The 18674-nt window shown below is 43.2% G+C and overlaps 2 protein-coding genes across 2 annotated transcripts; both read left to right on the forward strand.

The window, feature by feature from the left end:
- The first annotated feature begins 2760 nt into the window (after positions 1-2760).
- LOC136502945 (B3 domain-containing protein Os03g0212300-like) lies at positions 2761-7343 on the forward strand. The gene is made up of 5 exons (XM_066498189.1): positions 2761-2832; positions 2934-2990; positions 3144-3293; positions 3380-3628; positions 7287-7343. Exons 1-5 carry the CDS (start codon positions 2761-2763, stop codon positions 7341-7343), a joined length of 585 nt encoding a protein of 194 aa, XP_066354286.1.
- An 8195-nt stretch (positions 7344-15538) lies between these two features.
- Positions 15539-18006, forward strand: LOC136505161 (monothiol glutaredoxin-S12, chloroplastic-like). Its single transcript, XM_066500274.1, has 2 exons — positions 15539-15960; positions 17111-18006. The coding sequence occupies exons 1-2, from the start codon at positions 15598-15600 to the stop codon at positions 17615-17617; spliced, it is 870 nt and encodes a 289-aa protein (XP_066356371.1). The 5' UTR covers positions 15539-15597; the 3' UTR covers positions 17618-18006.
- Positions 18007-18674: the final 668 nt, after the last annotated feature.

The following is an 18674-nucleotide window of genomic DNA, read 5'->3' on the forward strand; positions in this document are numbered from 1 at the left end:
CAACAGGGGCTACAAACCAGCTACAAAATGACCAAAGGACCGGAGCTACACCACACTCAACGGAGTTTAACCCACCTAAGGCCTTGTTTGGATGCACATGTATTCATCTCGATCCACATGTGTTGAAGTGGATTGGAGTGGAATTAAACTAAATTCCATTCCATTCCACTCCAACACATCTAGATTGATTTGGATACACATGCATCCAAACATGGCCTGATACAAAGTTCAACAAAACTTAACACCAACATACAAATAAGAGTTCACATATTTTGCAAGGGCATCTCGCAGATCAAACTTATCACAACTACTAATACTACATATATGTCCCATAGATCAAGGGTCAAGGTTGGCATATAGGATCTCACCCATGTCCACCTTCGGTAAGATGGTATTGGTGGCCGGCTCAAAACTCGTGATCAGATCGGCGATGTCATTGCCTGTCGAACGTGGCGAAAAACCTTGCTCCGCCACTCCAAGGTTCACCATTATGCCAATCTAAAGCTGGGCAATAGCCAGCACCATGGTAACCCCCTGATGAATGGCTTTAGTCACCACGGCTCGAATTTGGGCCGGCAAGGCTTGGAGGTGCTCCTCTGCGACCAACAGATTATCCACTCTTCCAATAGGGAAGGCCACATTATAGGCGGCTAGCACAGACATCTGTAGGGTGTCCACCCATATGCTCAGTACCACAACAAGGTTCATCATGTGTTGGGCCAGCTGCTAGGCGATCCACCAAGTTAGCTCACACCTGGGAGGCCAGATTCTTGGAAGCTTGAAGTGCGTTGCGTGCGACGTCCAGCTCACTGCACAGCATCTTGGCATTTGGCCTGGTTGATGACAAATCTACTTGGACCTCACGGTAATCCTTTAATAATTGACAGTACTCTACGTCATCTAAGGATTCACGCACTTTGGACGATTCACCCACTTTAGAACCAGGGGGTTGTGCGGGGATAGATGGGCTCGATGGCGGCAAGCGGCGACGGGACGACTCTTCGACACTACCAAGGGAAAGCCCATGTCCTAGGATGGTGTCGCCATGAAGGAAGTGCTGCACAATGCAAGCCAACTTCAAGCCCATATAGGATAAGGCGGAGAGTGATCTGATTGAGAAGTCAAACGACTTTTACCAAACTGACCGACGTAGCATAGCACGGAATCAAGGGTGGCTGCCTCCATCGAGGGATGCCTTGAGGGGCCACTTTCCGAGCGTGACCATAGATGAAGAACCGAACACCAGGGTGAACAAGGCTTAGGATGCCATCATGCCTATGAGCACCTATTGAGATAGTAGGCAAATTCCAAATACTCGTTAAATTAAACAGCATGAACACAAATAGTAGTGTGAGCAATGCTCGCATACTCTGGTTAAATGAAGATAAACAACATGAAGAGCGGTGATGATCCACCTCGAAAGGGGGAACTGGCAGGTTAGAGAGCAGGCCGATGAGAGATCCATCTATTGGTGGAGGATAAACAACATGAAGAGCGTTGATGGCCTCCGGGGACTCCACATCGATAGACAACCTTGTCCGCTCTACCATGGTCTTGGCAGGAGGCGTCGGCAGCGCAATAGGGTGGAAGGCAAAAGCTTTGGGATGGAATTAGGAGCTCTGGAGAGAGAAGGCACTAGGTATAACCTTCCCTCTTGCCCCTTGTCTCTGCTATTATAGTTTGGGGCCATCAATCACCCGATGACCAAGACATTTGTGTGGGTGGGTGATAGGGCATCAATGCGATGGGCCAGGAGGCGACGTTCCCTACTGCAACAGGCTGCTGACGCCACCCGCGCGCACGCCTGCATGGGAATGTAGGAGCATGTCATCTGGGTAGTCAAGATTTTAGATGACCGAACCTTGTGTGATCCTATAAAGTATAAAGTTTCTGAATAAAAATAATCCTTGATGCACGGTTCTTGTAAGTTTAACAAATCTTATCAAACACACAAAAATAAGATGAGTTGGGTTCAACATAGATCAAAGCCACTCATGACTACAACTACTACTGATACAAATGTTGTGACCGAGTGCACTCCGTAGGCAATAGTTTTACTCATCGCTCTATATTGTATAGTGTCCGATGAGATCAAATGTGCCGTATTCGGACTTTCTTGCAAGCATAGTAAAATATGAGAGTGAATCGAATGCGTTAAGAAAGCTGGACACAAGAAGTGATTTGAGAAAAGGAGCTTTTGACATGCTTGAGACTTGAATGCCTGGTGCTATTGTGATAGGTCTTTTCTGTACTTATTTGATTCCAATCCAAGCATTTACAATAGTCGAGGGGCAGACCAAAGGTGTGTCTGGCTCGGTCAGATTTACAATACTCGGACCATCACAAGGACTCTAGGGCAAGGCAAGATAAAGATTTTTTTCCAACCAGTGTGCTTCACCTCAGGTGTTGTCGCACTCCCTCGGGAACCTCAACTAGTCGTACTACATAATTCATGTTCGATCATAGATGCAGGAGTATTGACGTTCCCAAGAGTACATTGATGAAAACAGAGCACATCTCCTCCATTTACGCCGATGAGACGGCCTCAGTCTCAGTGTTGGTTTTTACTAGTACATGTTAGCTCCTCCACTGATGCCCCAACAGTGTGTGCACTCCTTGTGTTTGTGACAACATCAGAAACACAGAAAAAGAAAGCCCCCCACCACCACCACGAGAGGAGAACAAGAACATAGACACACCAGCAATGATTCCTCAAAACTATCAAGTTCCCTAGTTGGCACAGTGGGGTTGCAAGAAGACATGGCAGGACTGAGCCAGAGTGACCTAGAGTGCATGAAGATCCTTCTTTCTGGATTGTATGCAGAAACATTGGTAAGTGCCCATTTTCTGTGTGCTGAATCCGATCTGCTGGGGTTTGCCTTTGGGAATGAACTTGTCCCTCTATCTGGCTATGTTGATCATTATGCATGCAGAAACTGCCGGCTGCAATGGCTCGGGTCGTCGAAGGTTGCCGGAAACTCAAGCTTTGTGTAGATGACGAGTAGAGCCTGGCCCAATGGAAGGTGGAGGTGATCCCCAATGGCGGTCACTTGTACTTCCGTTGGGGATGGAAGCACTTCGCCTGCACCCTCGACCTCCAAGACTAGTTCTCTATTGTATTGTGGTATGATAGCTGGTCACAGATTAACGTCAAGGTCTTTGACCTTACCACCTGCCGCAAGCAGCACCTGCATGACTTTGAGGCCAGCGGTAGTCAGCTCTCCCTGCCCATCGTGGAGCCGAGGAGTTTTGTAGTGATCCTAAAGAAGTACCACCTCAAAGCGAAGTATCTAGTGAGCACTCGCACGAGACGTAGAACGTACTGATGATGTCGCAAGTTGCCATTGTCCTCTTTGTCATCAGTCTTTTTTTGTGTAAGGCGAAGAACGTGCCAGTGGACTTTGAGCGAGTGCACGACTACAAGCAATGGCGCATGGTCGAGCTACAGATGGTTGGGCAGTCCTGGTTCATGGGCTTGGAGAGGACCTGTATGAACAAAGTCTTGCGAGTGTCGTTCAAGTATGGGTGGGGAGCCTTCTGCGCTGACAACCTCAATGTCAGCAACACTTACAGCAATGACGACGATGAGGAACAGGAGGAGGAGGTGGAGGATAATGAAGCTAAGCTTGTAGCACCCGGTTTTAAGGACAAAACTAGATACACACCATATGTGAGCCCAGGAAGTCAAATCTCACATATAGCTACAAATAAAGGTAATATCAATAGACAATGCTTAATATATAACATACTTAGTATAAAGGACATAACCTTAGATAGCAAATAGCGGAAAGACAACTTCGAACTTTGGGTGAAGACTCCAATTCTACAGGGACAACTGACTGGTTGATCACAAGCCTAATTCCTCCAAACTCTAGCAATCTGGTACCCATCCAGGATTTTCCAAAGATTTAAAAGGTAAAGTAAGTGTAAGTACATGTTGTACTCAACAAATATAACATGGGGTTCATGAGGCTCAAAAGGCTGACACTAGTTTACTGTGATTAGCTTTTAGTGAGTCACGATTTTAAGCAATTGAGCAGCAACAAGTTTATCACAGCCCATGTAAACAAATGATTAGGTAAACATGAATAATGAATAGCATAAACATTAATCTTTAGTGAGCATCTTCATCATCCGTATCATCAGTGTTCATCATCTATTCTGTAAGGGTCCAAGGCCGCTCGTGACCGTGAGCACGGCTGATATACCAGTTTTACACTCTGTAGAGGTTGTACACTTTCACTGTGAGTCATGATTTACCCTTTTGCCCAAGGTAGCTAATCTCTTGACCCACTTCTAATGGGAACGGGGATCCCGATCTTCCGATAGGTAGAGGTAACTATCATTGTGGCAGAGAATGACACACTGATCCGGCTTCAGATCGAAAGATCGAACGCTACAATCTTAGCACCACAACTCCTCTGGTTATCAACCAAGTCACGGACCAGGTTGACCTCGCCAAGAAGGCTATTCCTTGTCTATGCAATGAAGAACACAAGCAAGAACAAAAAAGAACACAACCAAATTGCAGATGATTGATTAATCTCACAAAGTTGGGGTCTCACAAACCGATGAACGACAAAACTGTTCTTGACAGAATAATCTAAGCAAAACCCAAAACCTAACGATGGCGGCGGCGTATGATTATAAAGGTCTTAGGGTCGTCACCTACCCTAGACGCGCCCCCTAATGGGCCCAAACACGATACATGGTCCAACGGACCAAAAGACGGTGTCGCAGTACCCTGGTAGATTCTGGACGCTGACTTGTTTTGACGATTGCCATTGATTCCAAAGAGATTTTGATGTGAGATCACTTGGGTTGGCTTCCTTATCAAATTAGCTTTCCATCCATATGTGGATCGTCCAAAACGGAGTCCGGATGCGTCCTGGGTGACCAGTTTAAGGCAGACTGGTCCTGGAGGCCGAGACAGACTCGAACTTGAGTTGCTTTGGGCCTCCACCGCGGGGACTCGAACCGAATTAGCCTTGGACCTCCTTCTTGACTTGGACACCCTTGCTGGCCTCCTACCCCTCCATACCATGCACCAAACATGGTCATATGCATGGGTGTCATGTCCTCATCATCTTCTAAGGAAGGTCAACAGGGTTCACTATGAAGCCTTTCAAAGGTTCGTCTAACAAGGTAGGGCCATTAGATTCACTCGATAAACAGATGTAGAGCCCCCCTTCCCGATGGCACAATGACGCACAGCCTATACACAAGGGGAAAGAGGCTGCACTATACCCGATTCGTCAAGCCATTCTTACGCCAACAAAGGTAACCACTAACAAGCTAGAAAATGTCCTCATACTGAGCTAAAGCCAGAGCCATATTGCCCTCGTAGCTGTACTGTAAGTCCCAGATGTTCGCTTACAGATAAGTCTTTAGGGAGAGGAATCTAGAGCACCATAAAAATAGCCCAATGCTCTAGCCCCTTGTTCCATGTTGCTAAAAAGTATCTTTTAGTGTTTATTGCATATACCATTAGTCAAGTTACAAGATCATGGTCTTTAATTGAGCACTAACATCATACTACCCAATGCATAAACCCATAGGTGACAAGGTACAAGGTAACAAAGTACTAGGAAATCCTTATAGGAAACAAGGTAGACACATGCAGCATAAATTAAATGATTAAAGGTGTATAGGACAACAAGGATGATCCCATGCTATACTTGCCTTAAACTTAGATCCTTCTTCTAGTCCAAACCATCAATGAATTGCTTCTGGATTCACCACATATAGCTCACCAACTGGACATGATCATAGAACACCACACAAGCATCCATGCAATCATACACAAAGCAAACAATAGAACTAAATTAGAACAATACACCAAACATATGAAACAACAAGTAAAAAGGTTTTAAAGATATTCTACACGTTGCTACAAACACACAGACACGAAAAGCACGCTAATCGGAGCTATAACGAAAAAAGTTATGAAATTAATAAAATTTCCTTTAATAAAATAAGAGATTTAAAACTAATCTCGAATTTCAAAAGTTGAAAAATATTTTTAACAGTAAGATAAACATGTAGATTACTCAATTATGAACCTAACGTAACTTGAACGGATCAGATCAGAGTCAAAACGGAGAAATTATGGCCTAAAGAAAACTAGTGGCAAAACTGTAAATAGATGAAAACGTATTTTGAATCTACTAGAAAGAACTACGCTTTTAGAATGGGAAAATGTATTCTGGAGGTACGCCATGGACTGTGTGTTAGATTATTCAAAAGCCAAGGGTCTCTTTAGCAAAAGTACAGGGACGGCGGGTTCTAATTCCAGAAAAGATAGGGGCTCTTATGCAATGTTGCCAGCCGAATCAGTATCTTCAAATCTAAGCCGTCGAATCGACGATGGACGGTGCAGAATAGATCGGGAGTGGTGGGGTCACCGGAGCGGCGCTGAGCGTGGCGGCGCCATGGTCGGGACGAGCGAGCTCGCCAGCGTAGTTGGATCTAGGCCTATGGGCTACGGTTTCGCACGGGAATAGCATGGGGAGATGGAGAAGAAAACGATGAATTCTTCTAAATGGCTTACCGAGGCGCGAAGCGAACAGAGGCGGTGCACGGCTCTACGGGATGACGACGACGCTAGGTTCGGGTGGCGCTGCGATGGCAGTGTGAGCTAGGGTTATGTAGGGGAAAGTGGCGCGGCACCTATGGCTACTATTTATGGGGCCTGGGAGGCATCTTGGAGTACATGCCAAGGGATGAAATGGGGTGGTGGTGGACTCCTACGCGGCTACGGTGCAGACTCTAGGGTGGTTACATGAGGTTGAAGATGGCTCTGGCGGCTGGCCCCAGTGTGACAGCGAGATAGAGAGGAGAAGGGGCGCGTCCGCGAGGCTCGGTTGGGCCGATACGCGCAGTTGGCGGAGTTGGGCCTCATAGGAAAGAAGCAGGCCTGCCCGGGTGGCAGCGACATAAGGGAGGGAGGAGGCGCAGCGTGGCACGGGCCTTGGCCGCTGGGCCGTGGGGAAGGGGAAAAATGGCCGACAGGGAAGAGAATGGGATGGGGAGCTGGGCTAGAAGGGGGGAGAGAGAGTTAAGTTTTTGTTTTTTTTTCAAATGTTTTTCAAATCCATTTGAATGATTTTGAATTTTAGACAAAGCCACACATTCCAATAATCCCCTTGCACTAGCATGTATGCACAAACAAGTTGCTAAACCTTATATTTGATTTTAATTTTAACAAAAAAAATTTCTAGGTTTAAATGCTCACAAAATACCAAATTAAATCAAATTTACCTATTTTAAAATCTTGCAAATTTTAGGGTGTTACAAAGCTCAAGGTGGAGGTGCGCAAGACAAATGGCAAATGGAGGCGGTGAACTTTGCGCAAGAGTTGACATGATATGTATTTTGTTGTTTCATCAATACTATTATTCGACCTATTAAGGTTTCTAAGTACCGGACTGTCTTAGGCCCTGTTTGGATGAACTGCGACTAGTTAGCTATGGCTAAAAATTAGTCAATTAATTGTTTTATTGGTCCATAACTATTTGTATCGTGAACTAATTGTTGGGTTGTATGGACTAGTTGGATGGCCCCTGCTAGTTGCCATCACTGTATTTCATTGTTCATCGACTCATAGTGATTCAGATCATCTATATTTCCTAGGGTTGGACTGTCTTAGGCTCTAGAAAATTTCAACATCTCTACGCACACGTCCTCCGATCAGAAAGGGCGAACGCCGTTAACATACTACAGATCAGAATGAGAACTAGGAAGAGAACTGCAGGAAAAAGCAACCAACAAGGGCTAGATAGAGTTTAACCCACCTAATACAAAGTTCAACAAAAGTTAACGCAAGCATAGCGATTGTGTGGGTTAAACTCTATCGAGCGTGGTATAGATTAGGTCCTTTGGTCATTTGGTAGCCGTTTTCTAGCCCTTGTTGGTTGGTTTTGCCTGCTAATTTCTTTTTGGTTCTCTTTTTGATCTATAGTATGGTAAATATGCATAACGGAATTCATCCAATCAAGTCTCCCGTCGATCTAATGCCTAACGGAGGAGCCACATAGCTATTCGAAGTCTACTGCACACATAAGAAAGTCCGAGCATTGTAAATCTGACCGGGCCAGACACATCTCACAATATACAGGGAAACTTGTTTCGTACTAGTACTTTCATTGAATCCCTAAATGAAACAAATATAATTGAAACAAAACAACAAAAAGGCAAAAGCAATAGGAAATCAAAAGCTATTGAATACACTATATTTGAGGACAAATTTCAAATGCCAGAATACACTACATTAGAAAAGAGTGAATTACTAGTTTCTTATTCCAATTTCCCATTCGAAAAAATGGATTTCTTAGCAAAGCCTACAGCCCTTGCTGCAATACAGAGCCCTTCTTTCCCATCCGTCTGCATAGCCATAGACACCGCCTACGCATGGAAGATCACTGCGCACCTGTGCCGACGGCGGCAGCAACAACTTGCCCCACTTCATTCGGAGGACCACCTCGGTGGCCGAGAGTTGGCACATCACACACTCCTTGGTGCTTAGCCACCAACTCGTTGGTCTGCCGGCACCCGCCGCCACCGCCCGCAATACTTCCTCGCTCTCGACCCATCTTATGTACAGCCTCGTAGTGTCGTCATCACCGGCATTGCCATTATGCCTATAGAGCAATAGGGCGACCAGATAGGCCACCAGATTGTGCCCGCCATTAGTGGCGCGGGCGAGATTGTCAAGGCATAGGTGGGGGCTATCCTTTTCCATGAATACGGTTTGTATCCCAGTGAGGAAACAAACCTCTGGGTTGCCTACTTGGGTCAGGCTAGCAAGGAGGGCTTCGTAGTCAATGGGGTAGTCCCATGTCCTCCCGCGTCTGAACCGATCCAGTGCCAGACGCCGACCGACGATAGGTTTGCCGCATATGCGGTGCATGGATGAGCTACGGAGGTCATCCATGGGCCGCTCTGAGGTCACAGTGAGGTGGCCAACGATAACAATATGCACCTCGGTAGGGAGTGCCATCAGCAACATGATTGCCAACGTGGATCGAGCTATGGCGTAGGTTGATTGAGGAGGAGGAGAGGGAGGCCGTTGAGCCAGGGCTACAGTAGGAGTTCTTGAAATACCCTCTGCAAACTAGCATGGGAACTTGCAACAACTTTTGCGCAATACAAGGGTGGAGTCAAACAAGGGGAGTGAGGCCAAGCTTTGTACACATAGGGATGCCAGGGCTAGAACAGGCTTCCGAGTAGTGAATATTTTATACGGGTCGGACCTTCTGTCATCCGGTGAAGTATATAGTGGCATAGTGGAGTGCAATCCAAGCAGTCATAGGCTCGCAGTAGCCGAGGGGCAGCAACTAGCTAGAGATGGCTACATGGCTTCATAGGTTCTGATCGTCTGCACTCCATCGGCTATGTTTGATCGTCTGCACTCCTGGAGGAGAAGGGGGGACGCTCCTTTCATATAGACCTTGCACGGCGGACGAGAGTAAAGCGAATGCGATAGGAAAGCTGGACACAAGAAGTGAATTGAGAAAAAGAGCTTTTGACCACCATGACACGCTTAACACTTGAATGCCTGGTGCAGTTGTGATAGGTCTTTTCTGTATACTTATTTCACTCCAATCCAAGCAGTCACAGCAGTCGAGGGAAGAATGATTGCTACGACACTTTATAATATCCTATGAGATCAAATACACATCGGGCAGACTTTCTTGTGTTCGTAGTAAAAGTCAACAACTATGGCTCATCCATTCTGCATTACATCGAGGCAAGACTTGTTCAGATGAACTCCTCGCTGCATGGTTCTTTCAATTTCAACAAATCTACAGGCAAAAGCAACCAACAGGGGCTAGAAACAAGTTACCAAATAACCAAAGGAATTGAGCTACACCATGCTCAACAGAGTTTAATAGACCAGCAATTGGACAATGTCATCTTTGACAATGTTCTAGCATGATTGGTAGAATTCAATTGGTATGCTATCAGGTCCTGCTGCCTTATTTTTTTCCATCTGGAACAAAGCATAGCAATATATGCTAAATCCAACAAGACAATAAAATGCTTCATGTACTTGCAATAGCTTTATTTTCTAATAAAGCATTATTCCACTATCAATTGCTAGGAACCACAAGAATTAAAATATTTATATGGGTTTAATGACAACTTTAGAGAATAGAAAGGATACAACAAACTAACTGTGATTGAGTTAACGTAATTCACCGATAACAATAAATGACAATGTTTTTCATACATAATCCTTTGCTTAATTCCCCCCTTTAAACCATTGTTATATATGATGTCTGAGATATTTTTCCTTCTTATGGTTTGTATGTCAATAGTGGTGTCACCATTGTCTTGTGGTATTGGTTGAGAGCATCTAGTCCTGCAATATTTATGTAAAAGAAAATATCTTTATCATATCAAGAATATGCATCACTTATTGTATTTTTGGCCTCAACACTAGAGCACTCTAATGCAAGTGGTGAACACATAGAATTACCTTTTTGAGTTTGAATTTGATCACCCAATATTTTAGTGACACCTTCACCACTAGAAAGCATGATTCCCTATAGTAAAAATAATTAAGTAAATCCTTAATGTATGTAGTGCTGAGGTTGTCTACTTTATATTATTATATGTTTGTTAATTGACTCTCAATAACCCTTAATATATATTATTCCATCATGCAAAAGGTACAAAACTTATAGTTGGATAGAACAATATCCTCAGTGCAAATAATTATTAACACTATATGCATTTTCTCACAAGGAAGTCAATTATCAAGACAAAGTAAATGAACAACTAGAAAAGTTATCAGAAACTTCCATATTTGTAATACAATGAATCAAAATGCTACTTCAATAGGCTTAGAAAACTCAGTGACAAATTGTGGGTTTATTAGCTAGTCGCTTAAGTGTCAATGAATGAGTTTTGCATCGAAGATGGATTGCGAGGAGTGCACATGGGTGTGCTTCCTTATGTATCTAACATATAGTAATACAAAAGCATTAGACTAAATAGACATGTTTGGATACAATTAATTCCAAGGACCTAAACACACTACATAAACTCCACAACATTACTAAACTACGTGCAAATTAGAGAAAATATATATGAAGGTAGATTCCTTTTTATCTATAGTTTGAGATATCCCACACATTTCTTCTTAGTCACACAACACAACAATAAGAATGAGCTTAAGATTAGTTTTTGGGTGTTCAACAAATATTTATGTTTGACACTAAACAAATAACTTATATATGGCATCTATTGTTTGATATAACAATAGAAGCAACCGCTGACCTTGTTCGTAAGGTGATTTATATACCTATATAAGAAAATCCATTTAGTCATCATAGATAGTACATAAATCTGATGTCAAAGTTTTTTTTACATTGATATCCTAACTACAACCAAAACACATTCATTTTTACTTTTCTCTTCCACTACCTAAGCAATGTACTTCAAAGAACAATGTTTCCTTTGACAAACAGACATGCAACACAATTATCACCATTGATGCATGGAAATGAGTTATGATATAAAATGACAACATACATAGTAACATTTGTTTCCTAGAAAAAGATAGCATAATAAATAAATTATGCTATAAATGATTGTTTTATATACACCCACACTTTCATATTCCACTTCACTATTGTCCATGGGCACGTGTGTAACCTTAATATGCATAATTAAACCTGCAAGGGCACATGGATGCATTCTATTGGGCTAAAGTATAGTAGCTAATCACTAAATTTAATGAAATCATCTAGGACATAATATTTTTTTTAAAAAAAGATCAACATTGATATTTTAACGCACATAGGAAGAATTTGGTGAAACTAAGAGAAACAAATAGTATTATCACCCTTACCTATTGATAATCATTCCCAACACAAACATATGCTCGATTTTCATGTAAAATTACAAATTTTTTACACACCAACTAATCAAATAGTTGAATCATAGTTTCCTCCATATAAGAAGAATCAAGTTAAGTTTGTAAAAGTACCAAATGGCATAAAGGGTAGTCACCTGTGAAGCAGCCATTTTCTCCTTCTCATAGGCATCCTCTTGTTCAGACAGGCCAGCATCGATTTTTTGTTAGCAACCTCCCAAAATTCTCCCCTATAGGTGAGTTTTTTGGTGGCTTTCCATCCATCAATACTAGTGTCAATGACAGTGATATGAATGCTTCGACATCTCTTCCTAGCTGCACTTGTCATACACTCAGTTTTATAATTGTTCTTGACTTTAGTGCTCTTTTCCTTCACACAAAAAAGTAATCAATAAAATAATTAAATTATCCTAGAATTGGGTAGCATTATCTACACACATACTTTTACATTTATGGACCTTAAGGCATGTGTAACCTTAAATATGCATAATTGAACATACATAGGCACATAGGTACATGTATTTGAGCTTGATCATACTAAATTCACCACTCAATGTTACATGCATAATAAATATGTTGAGCAATTAAATCAACACTATCATTTCACTACACATAGGAAAAATTTTATGAACCTAGAATAAAAATATAATGTTGACATCCTTAACTAATTATGTCATTCCCAACACAACATTATACTATATGCCAGAATGCATTTTCAAACTATGTACACACCAACAATTCAAACAACTCAATTCTAGTTTTATTGATACAAGGAAAAAAGTTTATAAGCAATAAAAGTACTAGAAGGCATAAAGAATAGTTACCTGTAAGGTGCTTTCTCCTTCTTCTCATAGTTTCCTTGCATCTTGGAGAGGAGACTAAACCTTTGCTTTCCCTTTACGATGGAATCATGTTGTTCAAAGGTCTCCTCATGATTTTTGCTAGAGGCCTTCCCAAAGTCATCGCTACAGATTGATTTTTTGGTAGCCTTGCATTTATCAATACTGGCGTCCATGATGGTGTAGTAAACATTACGCAATGTGCTGCTGGTCGATTGCTTTTTCTTGCGAAAAGCCTTATTAAGGGGCAAGGTATCTATTGGATCAAAGGAGGGGATCCCTAAAACATTAGAAACCATGGTGGTGGGTTGTGGCTGTGGTTGTGGTTGCGACAGGTGAGGTATGTTAAATCTTGGGCTCTGTCTTGTTGGATTGCGAGGTGGTTTGCACCTTTTGAGCTTAGTAGCCTTCTGAACTTGGTTTTTGGCAATGTCAAGAGGGTTTTTATGATGACAAGAGGAAGAAGTTGGTACAGGAAAGCATAGTGACGGTTGGGATCCATCTCCATAGATGAGATTATTAATTTGTAGGTTGGATGGCACATATATTCCTTTTTTCACGTGCAATCGATGCAACCACGATGGTGTTTTGGTGGCCGTAGCATTTGTGGACATAATCGCATTGAGCATCAACTGGCAGCATGGCATCTTTATTCTCTCCCACCAAAACAATGGTGGAGCTTGATGACTTAGCAGATTGGGAATGAAGGGAGGTCAACTCTAGAAAATAAAGGAGCAAATATATAAGGGAACATATAAAAAATAGTCAAATACCTCATAAGATGGGTCCTCCAAGAAGACACCACATGCCTTTTTTTTGCATTGACATGTGTCAGTTGGTTTGTTTTCTTGCAATACACAAAACATAAAATAGCACTAGAATTAGAGATGGCAACGGGGAATTCCCCATCGGGGGATGGCTCCTTATCCCCGTCCCCACGGGGGGAAATTCCCCGTCCGCATCAACGTTCGCGGGGACACTTTTCTCCCCATCCCTGTTACTCGACTGGTAATTAATCCCTACGGGGATCCCCGTCCCCATAGTAAAACTATTAGAGCAAAGGTAGCACGAGTACATGACACAAGAAGCAAATATTTCATTGCCAATTTCTTAGAACTACTAATGTTCCTCCGGTGATGCAATGCTGGTGGCATGGTGCTCTAGAGCTCTGGTGGGCGGCGATTGGTGTTGACTGAAGAGTTGGCCACCTAGATTTAGGGTTAGCAGTGGTATATATACTCGACAACGGATAATGGGCCTTTAGATGGTCCTAGAGCTATTCCCATCTTGTGCTCTGCTCTCTGGTTCACCTCTCCACTCTCGTACACATCGTAGCAGGTCGAGAAGCGAAGATCGGGGACAGGGACCAGGGAACCATCCCCGTCTACGTCATCCTCGATAGGGATCAAATTCCTACCAAATCAATCCCCATGGGGATCAAATGGCCCCATCCCCACCCCCTAATAGGTGAATTCCCCGTGGGGAATCGAGGGTGGGGCCCCGTTGCCATCTCTAACTTGAATGAATAAAATAAACCATAATAAATGTTTAGAATATTATCATAGGGATGCAGTAGAGAGGAGACGAATAAGTCCAACTTACTATCATAGGGATTCCCAAAACCTAGGGGCTCCTAGTATAGTAATTTCTGGTGCACCTTTCCTAGGAGGGATTGGTGCGCATATATTGGGAGGAGAACCCCCTACCTCCACATCAACTAGCAGTATGGTACTAATTGATGTTTCACCTTTCACTAACACCTGTGGGCTTAAACACTAAAGCCCATTACACAACTTAAATGCTCAATCACTAGTTCTATAATGGGCTTTAGTGTTTAATGACCACTATATTAGAACTGGTGATTGGGCTTAAACACTGCCATCTATATGAGTTTAATGATCTATCCCATATAGATTCTAGCAATCCCCAACTAGATCTTAAATACTCAATTTAATTTTTTTCTTCTCCTGCTACTGTTTATGTATCGACATTTTGTGGCAGAGACAGTTAAGTTATACTTCCGCTAGAGTTTCAATTTACACCAATAATACACAACTTGACTATGCCTTTGAAATGCAAAATTTTAGTGAATGAGTTTTAGTGAAAGTCATAACTTGCTAACAATAGCCTACCCCCGTGGGCGGAACATATATGCACTATTTTTTGGTCTCTTCATAAGCTTACCGTAGGCCAATCAAGTCTCATAAACTGCGATGTTTAACAAATAATGTTCATATATGTGTGTCCTTTCAAGAATGGTACATAGGACAACATCTTTGTTTATTAAAGCCAACAAAATACATTAAGGAATTTAGCAAACCTACTCTAAGGGTCGGTTTGGATGGATACTGTAAGAGTCTGCCTAGACAAATACTGGCACCCCAGTCATCTGATTTTGGACGCCTATGTTGCCTGGTCAGACAATGCATGCCAAGCTTCCATCCAAACAAATCCTAAATCTTTGAGTATTGACCTTCACTTAGAAAGAAAGGGATGGAAATTACTCTCCTTAGTCAACCATTAGCTTGTTTTTAAGCATGGATCTTGTAATTCTGAGCACGAATTACACATAACATCTTGTAATTCTGAGCAGAAACAGTATTCCTAACTCTCTATTGCTGCACCATGTCGATTGAGAACCGGAAGAAAAATAAATAAAATAACAAAAGTTCAGAACAGCCCACAAAGACTGTATTTGCAGATGGGTCTAGCAGGCCGGCAGGTCGGCCTGGGCCTGCCTGTAACTAGCAGACAGCAGAAACGGGCCTCTTGTTATGGGCCGAAACGAAGCTCACATCCGATCCGACTGACAGAAACACCACCACCACTCGCCGCGGACGCAAAGCAGAGCAGACGCCCCACCGTCGAAGCATCCCCATGGCCATGGCTTCCACCGCCACCGCCGCTGCTTCTCCCCGCCTCGCCTTCCCTCTCCTCTCCGCATCAGCCTCCTCATCGTCGTCCTCCAATACCCTTCGTTTCCCTCACCGCCGCAGCCGTGCCTCCCGCTCTCTCGCCGTCGCCGCCTTCAAGAAGCTCTCCGAGGCGTCCCCCGTGCCCATCCCTCAGGAGCCCACCCAGCCCCTGGTCGACGAGGACACGCTGCCCTCCAAGCCCGGGGTCTACGGCGTCTACGACCCCGCCGGGGAGCTGCAGTTCGTCGGAATTTCGCGTAACGTCAGGGCCAGCGTCGAGGGCCACCGCCGGAAGGTCCCCGCCAACCTCTGCGCCTCCGTCAAGGTACGGCATCGACTAAGCTGTCTAAGCATGTATCATCATATTATTACACTTTACAGTATATGCTCCTATGTATTTATGCTCACAGTTACATTACTTTAGCCTCGCTTTGGGACTAAACCAGCAGTTGCCTTTGAGCTTGGGTATCGGGGATCGTTAATTGGGGCAAACTGATACATGTTAATTTGCGCGACTGAGGAAGAAATGGTTAAAGTGTCTGTTGTTTCTCACTTTTGTTGGTGTCCGATAGGAGGGACAAAAGGGCACCAGTTTTTGTAGCTTCGAATAGTCGATATGCTTACCTTCTCCATTCTCCCAATCAACAATATTCTCATTGATTGGCCATTGTATAAACATCTCTAGCTAGTATCAGTCGGTCTATACTTTGCTTGATGTTGGAGTTTGCATTTCTCATTCGGTATGCTCACTTTCTTTCTTTCTCACCGAAAGAAAATATTCTTACCTACTTCATTCTCCCCCATCTGCAGTAAGATGGAACCCAGTAATGTATTCTTCTTTCAGCAATCCATGAGCCTTGTTCTGGTTGACAGAACATGACGTTCAACGTACTGTCTGCAAAACAATATGTGCATATTGGTAACTGATTTAGTATTTAGCATTGTATTTTTCATTCTAACCTCTGTAACTGATTAGCTTTTATTAGGACGGTAGCCAGTAGGTATGATATTACATTATTCACAAGCCCCTTCTTTATAGCGCTTTGTGGAGTTTAAATTCCTTATTGCTTCTATACCATGTTAGCAACTATGGGGCCTGCTCATGCAAGATCATGAATCTGGATATGTCTTCATATGATGTTTTAATGCCAAAGGATCTGCTGAAATAACATAAATTCAGGTCAAAGTTTTAGCTAGTGGTTGTTCTACCCCATCCTGTGTCCCGTTTTAGTCAGTTCTGTGAATTGAAGTTGTTATAACAGCCTTTCTGAATATTGCCCTGGTTTTCCTGGGGCCTTAAAGACTTCGACACACCTGCTGCCTTAACTCCTCTTTTGCTTCATTACTTTTGTATTTACTGGTACAATATTCTTCTGCACAAACTAAATCTGTCAAAAGGAAAAAAATAATTTCTACCTTTTGCATGTTTATTAGTACTTGAATATCTGATTGCACTGACATTATGACATGTGCAGGTCGCGGTATCAGACGAGGAGACACCAGATAGAGCTGCCCTTAATAATGCCTGGAAATCATGGATGGAAGAACATATAGAGGCCACTGGCAAGGCGCCACCAGGGAATGTTGCAGGAAACTACACCTGGGTTGGTGCCCCCCAGAGGCCTCCAGACTTGCGGTTGACGCCTGGACGCCATGTCCAGCTGACTGTTCCACTAGAACAGTTGATAGACCGGTTGGTGAAAGAGAACAGAGTGGTAGCCTTCATCAAAGGATCAAGGAGTGCTCCCCAGTGCGGATTCTCACAAAGGGTGGTGGGTATCTTGGAAGCACATGGAGCGGATTTCGTTACTGTTGATGTGCTTGATGAGGAGCACAACCATGGGCTAAGGGAGACCCTGAAGACATACAGCAACTGGCCGACGTTCCCTCAGATTTTCATTGGAGGGGAGCTCGTGGGAGGCTGTGATATTATTTCATCCATGGCTGAAAAAGGGGAGCTTGCTGCCCTATTTCAGAAATAGGTGCTGGATGATTAAGTTGCTTTTCATCCATTTTGACTCTTTTACCGAAGAATAATGTCAAAGCTTGTTTTGTACCCCTTACTGTCTGTGCAACTACAAGCATACTTGGGTGGCTGTAAGAAAAAATTATTTGGCCCAAGACAATGGTCATTTGGACTTTCATGAGTGCTACTGAGGTGATATATCTGGTTATTCCTGAGAGGAGATTCAGAGTTGGGGCCTTTTTTTTTGGTCATTGCTTCAGATCATGTACATGAAAAAGTTGTAGGCTTGTGTGTTCATGCCATACAGTACGTTGTATACACAATTATTACAGGTTAATGCAAGACTTGTTTTTGGTACAGTAATATTTTTTTAGTAGAAAAAACTGGATTGTAAGATGAAACTAGGGAAGGTGAAGTTGTGGTTTTCAAGCACGCTGGAGAACTGCAATGTAATAAGTTGCTGATGTCTATGCTCGTTTGGAGCTGTACTAGCTTAGTTTTCCTCTTCTTTTGCCATTAACCCTTTTTTTTTGGGGGGGGGGGGGGGGGGGGGGGGGGGGGGGGGGGGAGACTAGCAGTTCGTTATAGGTTTGATCAAGTATGGTGGGCAAAGGTTCTTGGATAGTTTTCTTGAAATCATGAACTGTACAGGCAATAAATAGGGAGGGAAAGAACCTTGCGTGTCCTGTTCTAATTCATAGATTTCGTTGTTTTATTAATTGTTGTATGACACTATCAGAAGCTTTATCTTTAGCTTGTAAAAGGAGGTCATTTCTGGAGAAAGGAAGTCTCAGCTGTGCATCCAAGAAAGGTAAGCAGTGATTTGACGCGTCCGGTACTCTTGAAGCGTCGTTGCTCCTGCACGGATCATATCATAGCACAATGAAGTGCATTTCGCTGTTATTTCTTTAATTTTCTCTCTCAGAAGAAAAAAAGTGAAAATAAGCCCAACACAGTTGCTTTTATAGTGGTCCGATCCATTGCTTGCATTGTTTCTTATGCGTAGCATGCATCTCCAGCGAAAAGTTGTTACCTGTTGCTTTCGGCAAAGAAATAAAACGTTGTTCGGACCT

Source organism: Miscanthus floridulus, chromosome 14 (assembly GCF_019320115.1).
Source record: "Miscanthus floridulus cultivar M001 chromosome 14, ASM1932011v1, whole genome shotgun sequence".
Taxonomy (NCBI): domain Eukaryota; kingdom Viridiplantae; phylum Streptophyta; class Magnoliopsida; order Poales; family Poaceae; genus Miscanthus; species Miscanthus floridulus.